The 18,648-nt window shown below is 46.8% G+C and overlaps 1 protein-coding gene across 4 annotated transcripts in view; it reads left to right on the top strand.

Moving 5' to 3' along the window:
* Positions 1 to 18,648, top strand: part of LOC135507579 (lipopolysaccharide-responsive and beige-like anchor protein) — a 334,560-nt gene that overhangs the window by 26,864 nt on the left and 289,048 nt on the right. For all 4 annotated transcript variants that reach the window (XM_064927105.1, XM_064927106.1, XM_064927107.1 and 1 more), the window contains exons 2-3: positions 12,151 to 12,237; positions 12,522 to 12,666. In XM_064927105.1, the coding sequence (XP_064783177.1) occupies positions 12,151 to 12,237; positions 12,522 to 12,666 (232 nt within the window). The remainder of the gene's footprint in view (positions 1 to 12,150; positions 12,238 to 12,521; positions 12,667 to 18,648) is intronic.

Below are 18,648 nucleotides of genomic sequence, written 5' to 3'. Positions count from 1 at the left end.
TCTCTCTCGCTCTCCTCATCGTGTCTCTCTCTCTCTCTCTCGCTCTCCTCATCCCATCTCTTTCTCTCGCTCTCCTCATCCCGTCTCTTTCTCTCGCTCTCCTCATCCCATCTCTTTCTCTCTCTCTCAACCCGTCTCTCTCTCTCTCATCCCGTCTCTCTCTCTCTCTCTCTCATCCCGTCTCTCTCTCTCTCATCCCGTCTCTCTCTCGCTCTCTCTCATCCCGTCTCTCTCTTTCTCTCTCTCATCCTGTCTCTCTCTCTCTCATCCCGTCTCTCTCTCATTCCGTCTCTCTCTCTCTCTCTCTCTCTCATTCCGTCTCTCTCTCTTTCTCTCATCCCGTCTTTCTCTCAACCCGTCTCTCTCTCTCCTCATCCGTATCATCGGTTAGTGTCTTCTTCTTCACAAGCTAATTTCCTCTAAGCAGTTGTCACCCCCCCATGGGATTCTTTAGGTGATGGTGGTTTTGTATCTGTTAGTTTGAACAGTTTCAGCAGCTGATGTCAAGGGTTCCTCGCTGGGCGGAGAAGTGAGGGCTCGCTCATCACAACATGTGACGGTGGCGTCAGTTGTTTGCGACGCCATGTCCGACATCACCGCGGTGAATGTTTGATTTGGAGGTGGGCTTGTAGGGAGCGAGCTACGACTTTTAATTGCCTGTCAGAGACTCATGTGTGAGCTAAGTCACACCCCTCAGTGGTAGAATAGCTCGACAGCAGCTAGCGACGGTCAGAGACCTCGTTAAAGCGATCCAATTAAAAGAGCTGATGGAAATGTAAATGAACTACAAAGGCAGCGAGCGTTTCCTCCTTGCTTCAGCCGACTAGTGATTACTGTGGGATGTGTTTATGACCCATAGCAGGAACATGGACATGACATATTTGAAAATGACTCTGACATTTTCACCACTTACCCTGCAGGAACAGATTAACACAATTCTGGATGTCTGTAAAAAAATAAATATATATATATATATTTTTTTAAGGGTGGTCTAGGCATGATTTATGGATTGAATCCCGCAAGAAAGTCTGTCATTTTGAAACGCTAGGGCCTGCCACGCAAGAATTGCCCCTGACACATGTAATCCTTCACCTAGTTTCAGATCGTACCAGGAGTCCAACTACAATGTCTCCAAAACCAGCTCTGACTAATGTGTTGCATTGGAGTTCACAGTAGAGACAGAACAGAGGGGGAAACATGCCCTTTAAACCCCTTCAGCCAAACATGTACATATTTCTGTTACAGCTGAGCTTGAATAGTAAACCACGTTCCAACGGCTGCTTAGTGTAAATGTATGCGTCTACAGAACATTATGAACACCTTCTCTTTCCATAACACAGACTGACCAGGTGAATCCAGGTGAATGTATGATCCCTTATTGATGTCACTTGTTAAATCCACATCAATCAGTGTAGATGAAGGGGAGGAGACAGGTTAAGCCTGGAGACAATTGAGACATGGATTGTGTATTTGTGCCGTTCAGAGGGTGAATGGGCAAGACACAAGATGTGCCTTTGAACAGGGTATGGTAGTAGGTGCCAGGCGCACCGGTTTGAGTGTGTCAAGAACTGCAACGCTGCTGGGTTTTTCATGCTCAACAGCTTCTCGTGTGTATCAAGAATGGTCCACCACCAAAAGGACATCCAGACAGCTTGACACAACTGTGGGAAGCATTATAATTGACACCTTGTAGAGTGCATGCCCCATCGATTTGAGGCTGTTCTGAGGGCAAAAGGGGTCGCAAGTCAGAATTAGGAAGTTGTTCCTAAATGTATGGCAATGTAATGAACGACATGGTGCTGCACTGAATAGCTGCTGTCTTACGGTCTCCAGACCAATTCTGCTCTCTGCATTGTTGGGAAGGGCCCGTAAGCATTTCACTGTTAGTCTACACCTGTTGTCTACGAAGCATGAGACAAATAATCATTTAATTTCAATGAAGTCAGACAACATGACAGCTGGCTTAAGTCCTACGGAAATAGGTTGCCGTGGTGCCTTCTGGGAAACCGCCACTGTCAGATGTCCTGTCCTCCCTTTAGGCCGGTTCCTCTACGACCCACAGCAGCTAACACCATGTGTGAGATGTAAGCACATTGTCCTCTGTCTGTGCTTTGATTCCTTTGTCTCAGTGCCTCATTCAGGCAAATGACTTTTAATTCAAAGGATTCCACCCGTAGAATGAATCGTGATTTCATTAGGAGAGGAAGATGAGCATTTATAATGGAGATAATGGAAACACACAGACACAATGTGTGGCAAGGTATAAGTTAGTCCTTAAATATTTCAAAAACGGCATACCATTGTATTTGGGACAAATCATTCACTACACCCTAAACTTCAACTAAATCTTGTAACAAATGTGTAAATTGAGCAAGTTGAGGTGACTAAACTGCTTGGAGTACCCTGGATTGTAAACTGTCATGGTCAAAACATTTTGATTCAACAGTAGCTAAGATGGGGAGAGTTCAGTCCATAATAAAGAGTTGCTCTACCTTCTTTACTATGCTGTCAACAAGGCAGGTCCTACAGGTTGTGTCGCACCTGGACTACTGTTTAGTCGTGTGGTCAGGTGCCACAATGAGGGACTTCGGGAAAATTACAATTGGTTCGGAACAGGGCAGGACGGCTGGCCCTTAAATGCACATGGAAAGATAACATTGTAAATCTCTCACGGCTCAAAGTGGAGAGATTGACTTCACTACTTGTTTTTGTAAGAAATGCTGAAAAGCTGAAGCACCGAGCTGTCTGTTTAAACTACTGGCACCCAGCTCAGACACCCATGCAGACCCCACAAGACATGCCACCAGAGGTCTCTTCACAACCCCCAAGTCCAGAACAGACTATGGGAGGTGCACAGTACTACATAGAGCCATGACTACATGGGACTCTATTCCACATCAGGTAACTGATGCAAGCAGTAGAATCAGATTTAAAAAAGTAAAAATACACCTTATGGAACAGCGCAGACTTAAGAGACCCCCTCCCCCTCTACACACCTACACATGGATGTTGAGGTGGTGGTCTGAGGGAACACACTGAATGTGTTGGGTAAGATGTTATGTAATGTCAAGTCATGTTTTATTTGAATCAGTATTTAACTGTCTTATGTTGCTGGACCCCCAGGAAGTGTAGCTGCTGCCTTGGCAAGAACTAATGGGGATCCATAATAAATACAAACACAGCTAAAAACACACACCCAGTCAGACGGAGAACAGTAGTGCTGTGTATGAGTAGCCTGGCTTCACATCACTGTCTACTATTTGAAGAGAGCCATTTCCCCTGTGGTACAAAATGCCCATCATTTGTTTCTGGCTCTGATCTTCCCCTGCATCACATGACCTCATCCATGGCTGCTGTTGATCTTATCTCCATGTACTCCTCTCCTGCCCCTAGGAACTCTGACTACCCTCTGTGATCTCCACTGGTTCTATCCTCTGACTACCCTCTGTGATCTCCACTGGTTCTATATTCTGACTACCCTCTGTGATCTCCACTGGTTCTATCCTCTGACTACCCTCTGTGATCTCCACTGGTTCTATCCTCTGACTACCCTCTGTGATCTCCACTGGTTCTATCCTCTGACTACCCTCTGTGATCTCCACTGGTTCTATCCTCTGACTACCCTCTGTGATCTCCACTGGTTCTATCTAGACCTGATGGTTGCACACTGGCAGAGTCTCCCCAAATCATTAGCCCTAACTAGGGCTGTGTTCTATTCACTGGGAATTCTGGTGGTGTAGGGTCGACTTCTAATAACTGAAAGGCAAAACTGTTCCTAGATCAGCTCTTCTACTGTGAATATTGGCCCTGGTGTTTTCCTACTGCCATTACCCCTACAATTCCCCCACCTAATTCCATAAGTTCCATGGAGATAGGTTGTTTGTGCTCTGCTCAGCTGTTGTGCTTGTGTTCACCCATGATTAATTTAGAATGGCCTCGGGACTGAACAGCCAGGCTAAGCGGCTAGGTTACGCAGAAGGGGATCTGGTGACTTCTGGAACAAAGACAATGGTTAGAGGCAGAGACTTGGATAGAGAACGAGAGATGACGAGAGAGCAGTTGGATGGAGGGAGAGGAAGGCTGTTGCTGCTGTGTCTCCCTGCCTGTCTGGTCTGGTCTGGCCACATGACCTCCAAAGCACCTCATACACAGGCTCCCTGGGTAGAACAATCCCTCACTCCTATGATTCACCATTTCTGTGTAGTTTGAGGGGCTAATATCCATTTTGATGCCCATTGCTTCTTTTTTTGTGTTATGCTGGTGTGGATATTCAATCAATCAATCAATCAAATGTTATTATAAAGCCTTTTTACATCAGCCGATGTCACAAAGAAAGTGCTGTATAGAAACCCAGCCTACAACACCAAACTAGATGTAGAAGCACGGTGGCTAGGTAAAACTCCGTAGAAAGGTAGGAACCTAGGAAGAAACCTAGAGAGGAGCCGGGCTCTGAGTGGTGGGCCAGTCCTCTTCTGGCTTTCCGAGTGGAGATTATAACAGAACATGGCCAAGATGTTCAAGCGTTCATAGATGACCAGCAGGGTCAGATAATAATAATCACAGTGGTTGTAGAGGGTGCAAATGGTCAGCACCTTAGGAGTAAATGTCAGTTGGCTTTTCATAGCCGATCATTCAGAGTTCGAGACAGCAGTTGCGGTGTAGAGAGAGTCCAAAACAGCAGGTCCGGGACAAGATAGCACGTCCGGTGAACAGGTCAGAGTTCCATAGCCGCAGGCAGAACAGTTGAAACTGGAGCAGCAGTATGACCAGGTGGACTGGGGACAGCAAGGAGTCTTCAGGCCAGGTAATCCTGAGGCATGGTTCTATGTCTTAGGTCCTCCGAGAGAAGGAGTGAGCGAGCGAGCATACTTAAATTAACCCAGGACACCGGAGAAGACAGGATAAATGCACCAGATATAACAGACTGACCCGAGCCCCTTGACACACAAAACTATTGCAGCATAAATACTGGAGGCTAAGACAGGAGGGGTCGGGAGACACTGTGGCCCTGTCCGACGATACCCCCGGACAGGGCCAAACAGGAAGGATATAACCCCACCCACTCACCAGTAGAGGGATATCTTCAACCACCAACTTACTACCCTGAGACAATGCAATGCCGTGTATAGCCCACAAAGATCTCCCCCACGCACGAACCCGGACAGGAAGGTCACGTCAGTGACTCAACCCACTCAAGTGACGCACCCCTCCTAGGGATGGCATGAAAGAGCACCAGTAAGCCAGTGACACAGCCCCCATAATAGGGTTAGAGGCAGAGAATCCCAGTGGAGAGAGGGGAAGCGGCCAGGCAGAGACAGCAATGGCGGTTCGTCGCTCCAGTGCCTTTCCGTTCACCTTCATACCCCTGCGCCAGACTACACTCAATCATAGGACCTTCCTTAAGAGGTGAGTCTTCAATAAAGACCTAAAGATCGAGACCGAGTCTGTGTATTTTGGAACAGACCAATGAAAAGCTGGCGCGTGTGTGCTGTTTTGAGTGAAGTTGACAGAAAACAGGTTGCCTTTTACTGCTACAGTACTTGAGGTAAACGTGAGTCAGCAGAAATATTTGACTTCATATTAAATGTTTAATGTTTAAAATCAATTACCCTAGAAACTTGGCTACTTTATGAACTATTCAGCTCTTAGGCTGCTGGAGGACTGAAATTGGAGGGCCTCGATTTTACGACTCTTTTCAGTGTGCCCTCAACCATTGATTCTTCCCTGTTTTGTCTTTCTATGCTGTCATCGCTGCTCAGTCAGACCTCCACAGTGGAGGCAAGGAGGTGATAGTTGTGTAGTTTTACTGCTAAGTGGCGGGCGGCTCCCCCACGGTCCTGCCTCCTGCAGGTTATAGCTTGTGTCCCAAATGGCACCCTATTCAAAGTACACTACTTCTGAACAAATGGGGAATAGGGTACCATTTGGGATGCGGCCAATAGTCTGACTCTGGGTGATTACATCATTGATTGAGGTAATAGATTCGCTGAGCTCTTTGTGTGGCTCACCACATGTTAGGCCAGCGGTGCTCCTCCTCCAACGATGAGTTGCAAGGTGCACAGGAGGAAGTGCAGCAGACTGTATTGTAGTACTTTCATCAGTCTGAGGTTTTCTGTTGCTTCAGGCACAGTTTGTAAAATAATATTTCCAGTGACCGTTTTGTTGTGGGCTGCTTGCTCAGATTTTCATGTGTTTCTTTCCAATCCATACATCCAAATAATGTCAAAGTACTTCGAGCTTGATCTAAATCAAAGCTACATCCCATAGATTAATTTATAACACATTTGAATTCTAAACTGCCATAATTCTAAGCTCTAATCTCAAATATCAGCAGTGAGATATGAGGTAGGCATTTCTCAATTAAACTCCGGGCACCAGAAGACGATTAAACATGATAAATTAAGCCTATTAAAACCCTGCTAAGTATAAGCAGGTCCTAATATAAAAAAGAAATAGCTGAGATTTTTTTTCTTTACTGATATTTCTCTCCCGTCGCAGTGGAGGATGATAAGGCTTTATCTGGAAGGGAAAATATGAAGGCCAGTGAGATATTAATGCTAATTAGGAAATACTTATAAATGCAGAGAACTTTTGTTCTAAAATGGGCACGGTATCATTTGCGTAACTTCAAAGTTAGGCGAGTGGGTTATACTATTAATTATAAACTGGGTGGTTCAAGCCCTGAATGCTGATTTGGCTGACAGCTGTGGTATATCAGACCATATACCATGGGTATGGTAAAACATTTATTTTTACTGCTCTAGTTAACCAGTGTATAATAGCAATAAGGCCCCTTGGAGGGTTGTGATATATGACCAACATACCTTAGCCGTGGTATATTGGCCATATACCACACCCCCTCGGGGCTTGTTGCTTAATTAAACTGAATTTGTGCCAAAAATGATTGTTTCTTTTTCTGTGGTGTTCAGTGTAAGGAAGTGAAATTGTGGTCAGTGATCGTAGTACTTGCCCACAGAAGGCAGTTTCTATTAGGTGGTTTATGAGTAGCTTATCTGTTTAAAACACATATTTGACTATCTCTGGCTGTCAGACCTGTTTTTGAAGAAATTCTATCTATGGTACTATACAGATAGCCCTGGCTAAGTTCCTGAGAAAGCTGAGGTTGGGTTAGTACGTTCTCTTGTACTTAGACCTGCTTATTCACCCAAATTCATCCTCTTGGGGGTCCCATCACTCCATTCTGACTGTCTCTATTTCAGCTTTAATATCAACCTTACAACAACGTCCTTAACAACTCAACTGGTACAGACACACACGGCTGCTTTTAATGTCGATGCACTGGCACTCGTGACGGTCTCAACCATCAGACACTCATCTCAGCCTTCGAGCTTTCATCCTTTTAAAAACCCCTCCGTGATGCGTACACACACACACACACACACACACACACACACACACACACACACACACACAGGCTGAGTGAAAACAGCTCTTTGGTACTCACACACTGACCTCCCTCTAGGCCAGTGCTGCCACCACTGTGGCCTCGCCCTCATGTGACGCCCCTCTCCCATCCTCTCTCCCCTGTCACCTGACTCTGATGGATGTCTGACTCGCCCAGAGTGTCAGGCTCGTAAATCACCTGTTACTGTGGCGAGTGCTGTAGAAAACATCCATTAACACAATCCCGACTAGGTGGGGGGCCCCCCAAAATGCAAATGACTGTATGATTTATCAGCTACTGCAACAGGAGGAAAGAAGGGAAGAGGGAAAGAATGTCACTGCTTTTATTTAATTTATTATTTTTCACTTAATTTTATTTAACCTTTATTTAACTAGGCAAGTCGGTTAAGAACAAATTCTTATTATTCAATGACAGCCTAACCCGGATGACGCTGGGCCAATTGTGCACCGCCCTATGGGACTCTCAATCACGGCCAGTAGTGATACAGCCTGGAATCGAACCAGGGACATTAGTGACGCCTCTAGCACTGACCGCTTTTAGGTCCTACCTCTGAGGAGTCATAGATTGGATCAGCAGCTGTATCTAAATGTCGTATTTGGTGTGTGTGTGTTTGTTAGTGTGGGATCCATGGACGTATGACGTGAGCGTGTGTTTGTTAGTGTGGGATCCATGGACGTATGACGTGAGCGTGTGTTTGTTAGTGTGGGATCCATGGACGTATGACGTGAGCGTGTGTTTGTTAGTGTGGGATCCATGGACGTATGACGTGAGCGTGTGTTTGTTAGTGTGGGATCCATGGACGTATGACGTGAGCGTGTGTTTGTTAGTGTGGGATCCATGGACGTATGACGTGAGCGTGTGTTTGTTAGTGTGGGATCCATGGACGTATGACGTGAGCGTGTGTTTGTTAGTGTGGGATCCATGGACGTATGACGTGAGCGTGTGTTTGTTAGTGTGGGATCCATGGACGTATGACGTGAGCGTGTGTTTGTTAGTGTGGGATCCATGGACGTATGACGTGAGCGTGTGTTTGTTAGTGTGGGATCCATGGACGTATGACGTGAGCGTGTGTTTGTTAGTGTGGGATCCATGGACGTATGACGTGAGCGTGTGTTTGTTAGTGTGGGATCCATGGACGTATGACGTGAGCGTGTGTTTGTTAGTGTGGGATCCATGGACGTATGACGTGAGCGTGTGTTTGTTAGTGTGGGATCCATGGACGTATGACGTGAGCGTGTGTTTTGTCGGGGTGGCACCATCTGTTTATCATTGCTTTTATCTCCTGGCTTGGTTGTCCATGGTGACAGGGGGCTACCCTGATTCCCCCTCAGCCCCCCCCTTCTGTTAATCCTGCTTGACTCATTTTAATGGGACAGGTTCCCATCAAGCACAGCTTGAGGATATAATTTCATCCCAATCAAATTGTCTTCTCACCGCCTGTCTCGTGGCAAATGGTGGCTATCCCTTTTTGCTTTCCGTCCAGTGACAGGCCCTTCTTGTCGATTCAACACCGCGCGCCCCAGCTTACAATATTAGTTTTGACATGTGCCGTTGTTACTTTCCTTATCACTTTCTATTAGGCAGGGTTCAATCATAAAAATGTCATCGCCACTATTAAATAAATGACAAATCATGACATTTATAGCTTGTATAATATATTTCCAGACACAAAGAACGTTATTCCTTCCTTAGCTATAGGTCTCTCACACACACCACACACACACACACACAAACCTCCATGTTGATAACCTTCTCCATGCTAAATGCAGCATAATAAATTCATTGACATCCTGCTGGCGTGGAAATAATACAATTCATGTTTTTGGAGGCAAAACATGTTTGCACGTAGTGTGTGTGTGCATAAACACCAGCTGAGAAACACAAAACACTGGCAGCGCCTCGATGAAATGAATAATATGCATGAAAGGTAAAGTAAAAGCCAGGTTTCAAACATGAAACACATAACTGACAAAACAACTCACCTAAGGGAGCAATCTAAGGGAATAGCGATCTATAATATATATATTTTCTTTGAATGTACTCGTTACAAATCTTGGATTTACAACAAAAAGAATGCGTGATATAGGCCTAAACCTTTGAAAGCAATCTACTACTACTAATAGAATTGGAACGGGGGAAAAAATGAATTTAGTATTAGCTAGAGTCTGAGGTTTATCACATCCTAGATGACAGTTCTGTATGATGTCTCTATGTTATCATAGCTGGAGGGGGATCCTGACTCAGATGTCACGTCTGCCAGCGCCAGTTGTTGTCATGACCTTCTCACCCAACCAGCCCTTCTGCTGTTGTGTTGCTAGTGCATTGTGTTTGAGAAGTGTGAAGGTCAGACCGAGGCTAGAGAAGACTGTATACCACCCAGGACTAGGGTATGTGAGTGAGGAGCGTCGGAGCGGATCGTACCCCATTTGACTGGAGCGCAGAGCGAGTTTCCCAAAAGCAGGAGGGTCCGCCTTCTCGCCCGCTCCAATTTCGCTTCAGTAGAGCTCATTTCACAAGCTCAGGGTATGCCCGGCCCAGCATGCATCTGTAGTCTACTTGTGTGCTGCTTTTGCTCCTTGATTTAGCTACTGTCATGGAGTTCGCTAAATATTTTCATAAAGAATCTGATAAAACACACAGGTGAAAAATCAAGGTGACTTACAAAGATGATAAAAAAGATGGTGTACTTACTACACTAACAGGAAGGAACGAGGTGGGGAGCTAGCTAAGTGTGTCATGTAGCAAAGTATTTACAAACTAAAAATCAGTTCTCAAGTTTTGTTCTGTTATCTATACAATAGGTCATCATTGATTATGGCCCAATAGGCCAGGCATATTACCTCTTTCAAGGAGCTTTCTGTTTTGATAGGGTTATTTGACCTAAAATCGTTAAGGCCTACCTACAGAAAACAACAGCAGCAGGAGCAACAACAGCAATTATGCAGCCTGACCAGAGTGGCCCGGAGTGTGTTTAGCATCCTCAGTGGCTCTGCAAGCGTGGAGAGGGTGTTCTCTGTTGCTGGTCTGCTCTCCAGGCACCAACGCATGAGCCTGAAGCCACAGACTCTGGCCAAACTCGTGTTTCTAAAAATGAATTAAAGGCACTGTAGACTGAGCCTAATAAGGCATGTTTCTTTTAATTTGTGTTTAATTTTCAGTAAGTCACAGCATATATGTGAAATGTATAGACTATAATGATTGAATACAACATGTTGTTTAAATAATGAGAGCTTAATGTCCCTGCCAGGCTAGTGTGTCATACTTGCAAATGCTTCAAAATGTATTTCTTTGTAGGCTATAGCCTTGAAATAATAGAAATAATATAGCCTAAATAATTCATTTTCGTTCTTTTCTTAAACTACCTGTCTGGCTCCTGACCTATTTATGCCGTTTATATGCTGTTTAATACGACATGTAGCCTATTTGAAATGATGAGCGCTATTTATAGTCTTTCTTACCCTTTTCTTGTTTATTTCAATTATTTTCATTCAAATGAAATGGTTTGGTTTCAATACTTCAAAACCATACAGTAGTGCCAGGTAGTCACAAAAATTGATGTGTGTTGGTTAAGTTGTGATTTGAATTGCCTCCCGAGTGGTGCTGCAGTCTAAGGCACTGCATTGTAGTGTTTGAGTTGCCACTACAGACCCGGGTTCGATCCCAGGCTGTGTCACAGCCGACTGTGACTGGGAGACCCATGAGGCGGCGCACGATTGGCCCAGCATCATCTGGGTTAGGAGAGGGCTGAGCAGGCTGGGATTTCCTGGTCCCATCGCGCTCTAGCGACTCCTTGTGGCGGGCCGGTCGCCTGCACGCTGTCTTTGGTCGCAGCTGGACGGTGTTTCCTCCAACACATTGGTGCGGCTGGCTTGGCCAGGGTCGTGTTTCGGAGGACGCATGGCTATCGACCTTCGCCTCTCCTAAGTCCGTAGGGGAGTTGCAGCGGTGGTACAAGATTGTAACTACCAATTGGATATCACGAAATTGGGGAGAAAAATAATTAAGTGATTTTTATGAATGGAGCGATTTTCAAGCAGCAGTTTTTTTTTTCTCCTGTGAGCAAGGAACGTTTTTTAGAGGAGCGGTTGGAAAGGACGTGGAGTGCCAGAGCGGTCTCCATGAATAGGATTTCCCAGCTCTCAACTCCGCTCACATACTCTGCTCAGGGCCAGGCAGGGTTTTATCATCCGGGATGTGTTTCATTTCAGGGAGGAATAACTACCCTCCGCTGTGCCCTTGTTCACTTGTCTTTACAGATTATGACAGCATTGAGGTGAAATAGGGCAGAGGGGAGTGGAGCATCTTTCTGTATTGAAGCCCAGCCTGCTCCATTGTTCACATCCTTGTACACATCTGAGACAACATTCCTCTAATCTAGTTGTCCAGCAGTCCTGATCCACAGAGGAGCAGCAGTTTAGAAAAACACTGTCCGGCTTGGTCCAGGGATTTGGTTATGCAGTTGATGTGGCCCAGGAACCTGTGCCAGGGTTTTATGTCCCAAAAAAAGGACATAAATAGGTGTGAGGGGAAAAGCTCAGTGGCATATGCTAATCCAATTGCATTGGAGATTTTTGACTCTGTGCATTTGAATTGCGTAGGTTGATGAATCCTCTCTCTCTCTCTCCCTCTTTCTTTCTCCCTCTTTCTCACTTTCTCTCGCTCTCTCATTCTCTCCCTCTAATTCTCTTTCTCTCTATCTTACCCTCATCTCTCGCTCTCTCTAGTTGGTGGGGGGCCAGTTTGACCTGGAGATGAACTTCATTATCCAGGAGAAAGACAGCATTGTGTGCATGGTGGAGCTGCTGGACAAGGTGGGTGCTACACACACAAAATGAAATGGAACAATATGTATAATATAATCTATGGTGGATGAGTTGTGGCTGTACACACACAGAAATACACAGAGAGAAATAGATTTTCTGCCAGTCCACCCATCGTGGTCTCATTGACTTGAATGGGGATCCCCGTTCTAGTAATTGTAGGCCTATTTCTATGGGTACATGTTAGCGGTGGAGGTTTGTAAAGCACTTTGAGCATCTGGCAAATCTCTTTCTAAATCGGATCCATTATTATTATTATTATGTCTGGTTCCCAGTGTGAGCCCACGTGCCAGGCGGAGGTGTGGAGCATCTTCACGGCTATCCTGAAGAAGAGCGTGAGGAACCTGCAGGCCTGCACCGACACGGCCCTCATCAACCTGGTCCTGGACCGCGTGGCCCACACTGACAGCATGATCGCAGGTACTGCCACAGTAACACCAGAGGCCAAAGTAATGAGGTCACCCCAGCCCTTAGTACAGTATTTAGCATGCTGACACCTACCTACAGGGCTGTCTCGTTCCCCTGGAGTGAGGATGATTGTCTCAGTCATAATCATTGTCCAGTGGTTCTCCAAGTCCTCTGTTTTTCTACCTTTTTAAATCCAAAGTAATGACCACTGCCTCAGTCCGAATGATTCCCTACTGTACAGGTATCACCCTTAGAATGAGGAAGTGAGATAGTCCTGTCTAATGCTCCTCACCTTCCCTCATCAAGCCTAGCCAGCTAACGGCACTATTCTGTGTGTGTCTGAAAAGAGACTACTTTTGTCCTGCAGCAACTGAAGCACTGAGGAAGTGCGGACACCCATGGACGGACGGACAGACAGACCGAAAGACACACGCATCATCATCATCATCATTAGATTAGGAGTGTGTGTGCAGACCTGACACCACTACTCAGCTTCGCGCTACCCCACTGCCCAGACAGAGAAGTGACTCCCACACCAGTCAGTAGACACAATCACCAGCCTCAATCACTCACCAGAGTCTCACCCAGTTACTAATGAGGCCAAAATAACTCTTCTAAAGCTCAATGATTGACCACTGGCCTGGCAGAGCAGGATAATCAGCCTTAGCATAATGAAACCATTAGCCCAGGGAACATTAACATGCAGTCCAGGCCAGACAGACAGACAAACCCAGGGAACATTAACATGCAGTCCAGACAGACAGACGGACAAACCCAGGGAACATGTACATGCAGTCCAGGCCAGACAGACAGACAAACCCAGGGAACATTAACATGCAGTCCAGGCCAGACAGACAGACAAACCCAGGGAACATTTAATTATTTATTTATTTTTTTAATTTTTACCTTTATTTAACCAGGCAAGTCAGTTAAGAACAAATTCTTATTTTCAATGACGGCCTGGGAACAGTGGGTTAACTGCCTGTTCAAGGGCAGAACGACAGATTTGTACCTTGTCAGCTCGGGGGTTTGAACTCACAACCTTTCGGGTAGTAGTCCAACGCTCTAACCACTAGGCCACCCTGCCGCCCCAACATGGACATGCAGTCCAGGCCAGACAGACGGACAGACAAACCCAGGGAACATGGACATGCAGTCCAAACAGACAGACGGACAGACAAACCCAGGGAACATGGACATGCGTTCCAGGCCAGACAGACAAACCCAGGGAACATGGACATGCAGTCCAGGCCAGACAGACTGACAAACCCAGGGAACATGGATATGCAGTCCAGGCCAGACAGACAGACAAACCCAGGGTACATGGACATGCAGTCCAGGCCAGACAGACGAATCCAGGGAACATGAACATGCAGTCCAGGCCAGACAGACACAGACAGACAAACCCAGGGAACATGAACATGCAGTTCAGGCCAGACAGACAGACGGACATACAAACCCAGGGAACATGAATATGCAGTCCAGGCCAGACAGACAAACCCAGGGAACATGAACATGCAGTCCAGGCCAGACAGACAAACCCAGGGAACATGCAGTCCAGGCCAGACAGACAAACCCAGGGAATATACAGTCCAGGCCAGACAGACAAATCCAGGGAACATGAACATGCAGGTCAGGCCAGAGAGACAAACCCAGTCAACACGGACATGCATTCCAGGCCAGACAGACAGACCCAGGGAACATGGACATGCAGTCCAGACAGACGGACAGACAAACCCAGGGAACATGGACATGCAGTCCAGACAGACAGACGGACAGACAAACCCAGGGAACATGGACATGCGTTCCAGGCCAGACAGACAAACCCAGGGAACATGGACATGCAGTCCAGGCCAGACAGACTGACAAACCCAGGGAACATGGACATGCAGTCCAGGCCAGACAGACAGACAAACCCAGGGTACATGGACATGCAGTCCAGGCCAGACAGACGAATCCAGGGAACATGAACATGCAGTCCAGGCCAGACAGACACAGACAGACAAACCCAGGGAACATGAATATGCAGTCCAGGCCAGACAGACAAACCCAGGGAACATGAACATGCAGTCCAGGCCAGACAGACAAACCCAGGGAACATGCAGTCCAGGCCAGACAGACAAACCCAGGGAACATACAGTCCAGGCCAGACAGACAAACCCAGGGAACATGAACATGCAGGTCAGGCCAGAGAGACAAACCCAGTCAACATGGACATGCATTCCATGCCAGACAGACAGACCCAGGGAACATGGACATGCAGTCCAGGCCAGACAGACAGACAAACCCAGGGACCATGGACATGCAGTCCAGGCCAGACAGACAGACAAACCCAGGGACCATGGACATGCAGTCCAGGCCAGACAGACAGACGGACAGACAAACCCAGTCAACATGGACATGCAGTCCAGGCAGACCAACCCAGGGAACATGAACATGCAGTCCAGGACAGACAGACAGACGGACAGACAAACCCAGGGAACATGAACATACAGTTCAGGCCAGACAGACAGACGGACAACCCAGGGAACATGGACATTCAGTCCAGGCCAGACAGACAGAGGGACAGACAAACCCAGGGAACATGAACATGCAGGTCAGGCCAGAGAGACAAACCCAGTCAACATTAACATGCAGGTCAGGCCAGAGAGACAAACCCAGTCAACATGGACATGCATTCCAGGCCAGACAGACAGACAGACAAACCCAGGGAACATGGACATGCAATCCAGGCCAGACAGACAGACAGACGGACAGACAAACCCAGAGAACATGAACATGCAGTCCAGGCCAGACATACAAGCGCAGGGAACATGAACATGCAGTCCAAGGACAGATAGACAAAGCCAGTCAACATGAACATGTAGTTCAGGCCAGACCTACAGATAAACTCTTTTTACACTCTTTTTTTTTTTGTGCCAACCCAAACCGACTGCACTTGCTCTGATATCTTCTTTTCACGTCGTCCTTTCAGCACGTCTCCAGCAATTATGGTGTAACCAGGGTATTGCAATATGTTTTGACTCAGCTTGGCTCAGTAGTGTGAAACGGGCATTAGGCTGTTAAATCAGATGGGCTCTCTCCCTCTCCTTCCATGGCTGGTGTGCGTCAGTCCTCTGATGCCCCAGGTCACTCTGGGAGGCAATAAAACATGAAAATGGTCCTCCATGGCATTAGCCAGTAATGTGTCTTATTATAGGCTGAATGCCAGGGGGAGTGTGCATTGATAAGCTAATCAATACACATTACTGGCTAATGCCATGGAGGACCATTTTCATCTCAGTAAACAGAGAAGAGATGTTCTATCCCCCCCCCCCGACCTTTGCATCGGATCATCGCTGCTACCGAGTGGCTATAGTGGCTAACGCCCCTGTCCCGAAGCGAGCACCAGTTAACCGCGAGCCAGGCGCATCTCCCGGCATCTGCTGTGCCCTCAACCGGCCTTTACCGGACGTATGAGCAGGCGCTTCTACTAGCCCCGGCCTGCTAACTTTAAACGCTGTGTCTCCCGCTTGCGAGGTAGTAACGACTACCCCGCGGCTTCCCTGTTTCATCTACTGCTGTTCACTGGACCCTATGGTCACTTGGCTACATAGCTGATGCCTGCTGGACTGTTCATTAATCACTGTACTCCATTTTGTTTATGTTTTGTTCATCTGTTGGCCCCAGCCTCGAATTCAGGCCCTGTGTGTAGTTAACTGACCCTCTCTGCCCATTCATTGCCATTTTACCTGTTGTTGTTGTCTTAGCGGATTAGCTGTTGTTGTCTTACCCGTTGTTGTCTTAGCTCGAGCTCCCAATCAACACCTTTTGATTGCTTTATCCCTCGCATTATGTCTTTCTCAAATGTCAATATGCCTTGTATATTGTTGTTTAGGATAGTTATCATTGTTTTAGTTTACTGCGGAGCACCAAGTCCCACTCAACCTGCCTCAGATACCTCCTTTGTCTCATCTCCCACACATGCGGTGACCTCACCCAGCATAACTAGCGCATCCAGAGATGCAACCTCTCTTATCATCACTCAGTGCCTGGGTTTACCTCCACTGTACCCACACCCCACCATACCCCTGTCTGTACATTATACCCTGAATCTATTCTACGATGCCCAGAAATCTGCTCCTTTTATTCTCTGTCCCCAACGCACTAGACGACCAGTTTTGATAGCCTTTAGCCTCATCCTACTACTCTGTTCCTCGGGTGAAGTGGAGGTCAACCCAGGCCCTGCGTGTCCCCAGGCACTCTCATTTGTTGACTTCTGTAACTGAAAAAGCCTTGGTTTCATGCATGTTAACATCAGAGGCCTCCTCCCTACGTTTGTTTTACTCACTGCTTTAGCACACTCTGCCAAACCTGATGTCCTTGCCATGTCTGAATCCTGGCTTAGGAAGGTCACCAAAAATTCTGAGATTTCCCTCCCCAACTGTCACATTTTCTGTCAAGATAGAACTGCCAAATCGGGAGGAGTTGCAATCAACTGCAGAGATAGCTTGCAAAGTTCTGCAATACTTTCCAGGTCTATGCCCAAACAGTTTGAGCTTCTAATTAAAATAATTATTCTCTCCAGAAATAAGTCTCTCACTGTTGCCCCCTGTTTTAGACCCTCAAACTCAGCTGTGTCCTGGACACCATATGTGAATTGATTGCTCCCCATCTATCTTCAGAGTTAATTCGGTGACCTAAACTGGGATATGCTTAACACCCCGGCAGTCCTACATTCTAAGCTAGATGCCCTCAATCTCACACAAATTATCAAGGAACCCACCAGGTACAAACCTAAATCTGTAAACATGGGCACCCTCATAGATATTATCCTGACCAACTTGCCCTCCAAATACACCTCTACTGTTTTCAATCAGGATCTCAGCGATTACTGTCTCATTGCCTGCATCCTCTATGGGTTTGTGGTCAAACGACCACCCGTCATCACTTTCAAACGCTCACTAAAACACTTCCACGAGCAGGCCTTTCTAATCGACCTGGCCCGGGTATCCTGGAAGGATATTAACCTTATCCCGTCAACCGAGGATGCCTTGTCGTTCTTTAAAAGTAATTTCCTCATCTTAAATAAGCATGCCCCTTTCAAAAAATGTAGAACTAAGAACAGGTTTAGCCCTTGGTTCACTCCAGACCTGACTGCCCTCGACCAGCACAACAACATCCTGTGGTGGACTGCAATAGCATCGAATAGTCCCCGCGATATGCAAATTTTCATGGAAGTCAGGAACCAATACACGCTGTCAATCAGAAAAAGAAACATGGACCCATACAAATCAGCTGGGCTAGACAATCTGGACCCTCTCTTTCTAAAATGATCCACCTTCATTGTTGCAACCCCTATTACCAGTCTGTTCAACCTCTTTCGTATCGTCCGAGATCCCTAAAGATTGGATAGCTGCCGCGTTCATCCCCCTCTTCAAAGGGGGAGACACCCTAGACCCAAACCGATATAGACCTATATCCATCCTGCCCTGCCATTCTAAAGTCTTCGAAAGCCAAGTTAATAAACAGATCACTGACCATTTCGAATCCTACCGTACCTTCTCCGCTGTGCAATCCGGTTTCCGAGCTGGTCACGGTTTCCGAGCTGGTCACGGTTTCCGAGCTGGTCTTCATCGATCTGGCCAAGGCTTTCGACTGTCAATCACCGTATTCTTATCGGCAGACTCAATAGCCTTGGTTTCTCAAATGACTGCCTCACCTGGTTCACCGACTACTTCTCTGATAGAGTTCATAGTGTCAAATCGGAGGGCCTGTTGTCCGGACCTCTGGCAGTCTCTATGGGGGTACCACAGGGTTCAATTCTCGGGCCGACTCTTTTCTCTGTATTTTTCAACGATGTCGCTCTTGCTGCTGATGATTCTCTGATACATCTCTACCCAGACGACACCATTCTGTATACATCTGGCCCTTCTTTGAACACTGTGTTAACAAACCTCCAAATGAGCAGCAATGCCATACAACACTCCTTCCGTGGCCTCCAACTGCTCTTAA

Source organism: Oncorhynchus masou, chromosome 21, assembly GCF_036934945.1.
Source record: "Oncorhynchus masou masou isolate Uvic2021 chromosome 21, UVic_Omas_1.1, whole genome shotgun sequence".
Taxonomy (NCBI): Eukaryota; Metazoa; Chordata; class Actinopteri; order Salmoniformes; family Salmonidae; genus Oncorhynchus; species Oncorhynchus masou.
This window is presented reverse-complemented; position numbering and strand designations above follow the sequence as displayed.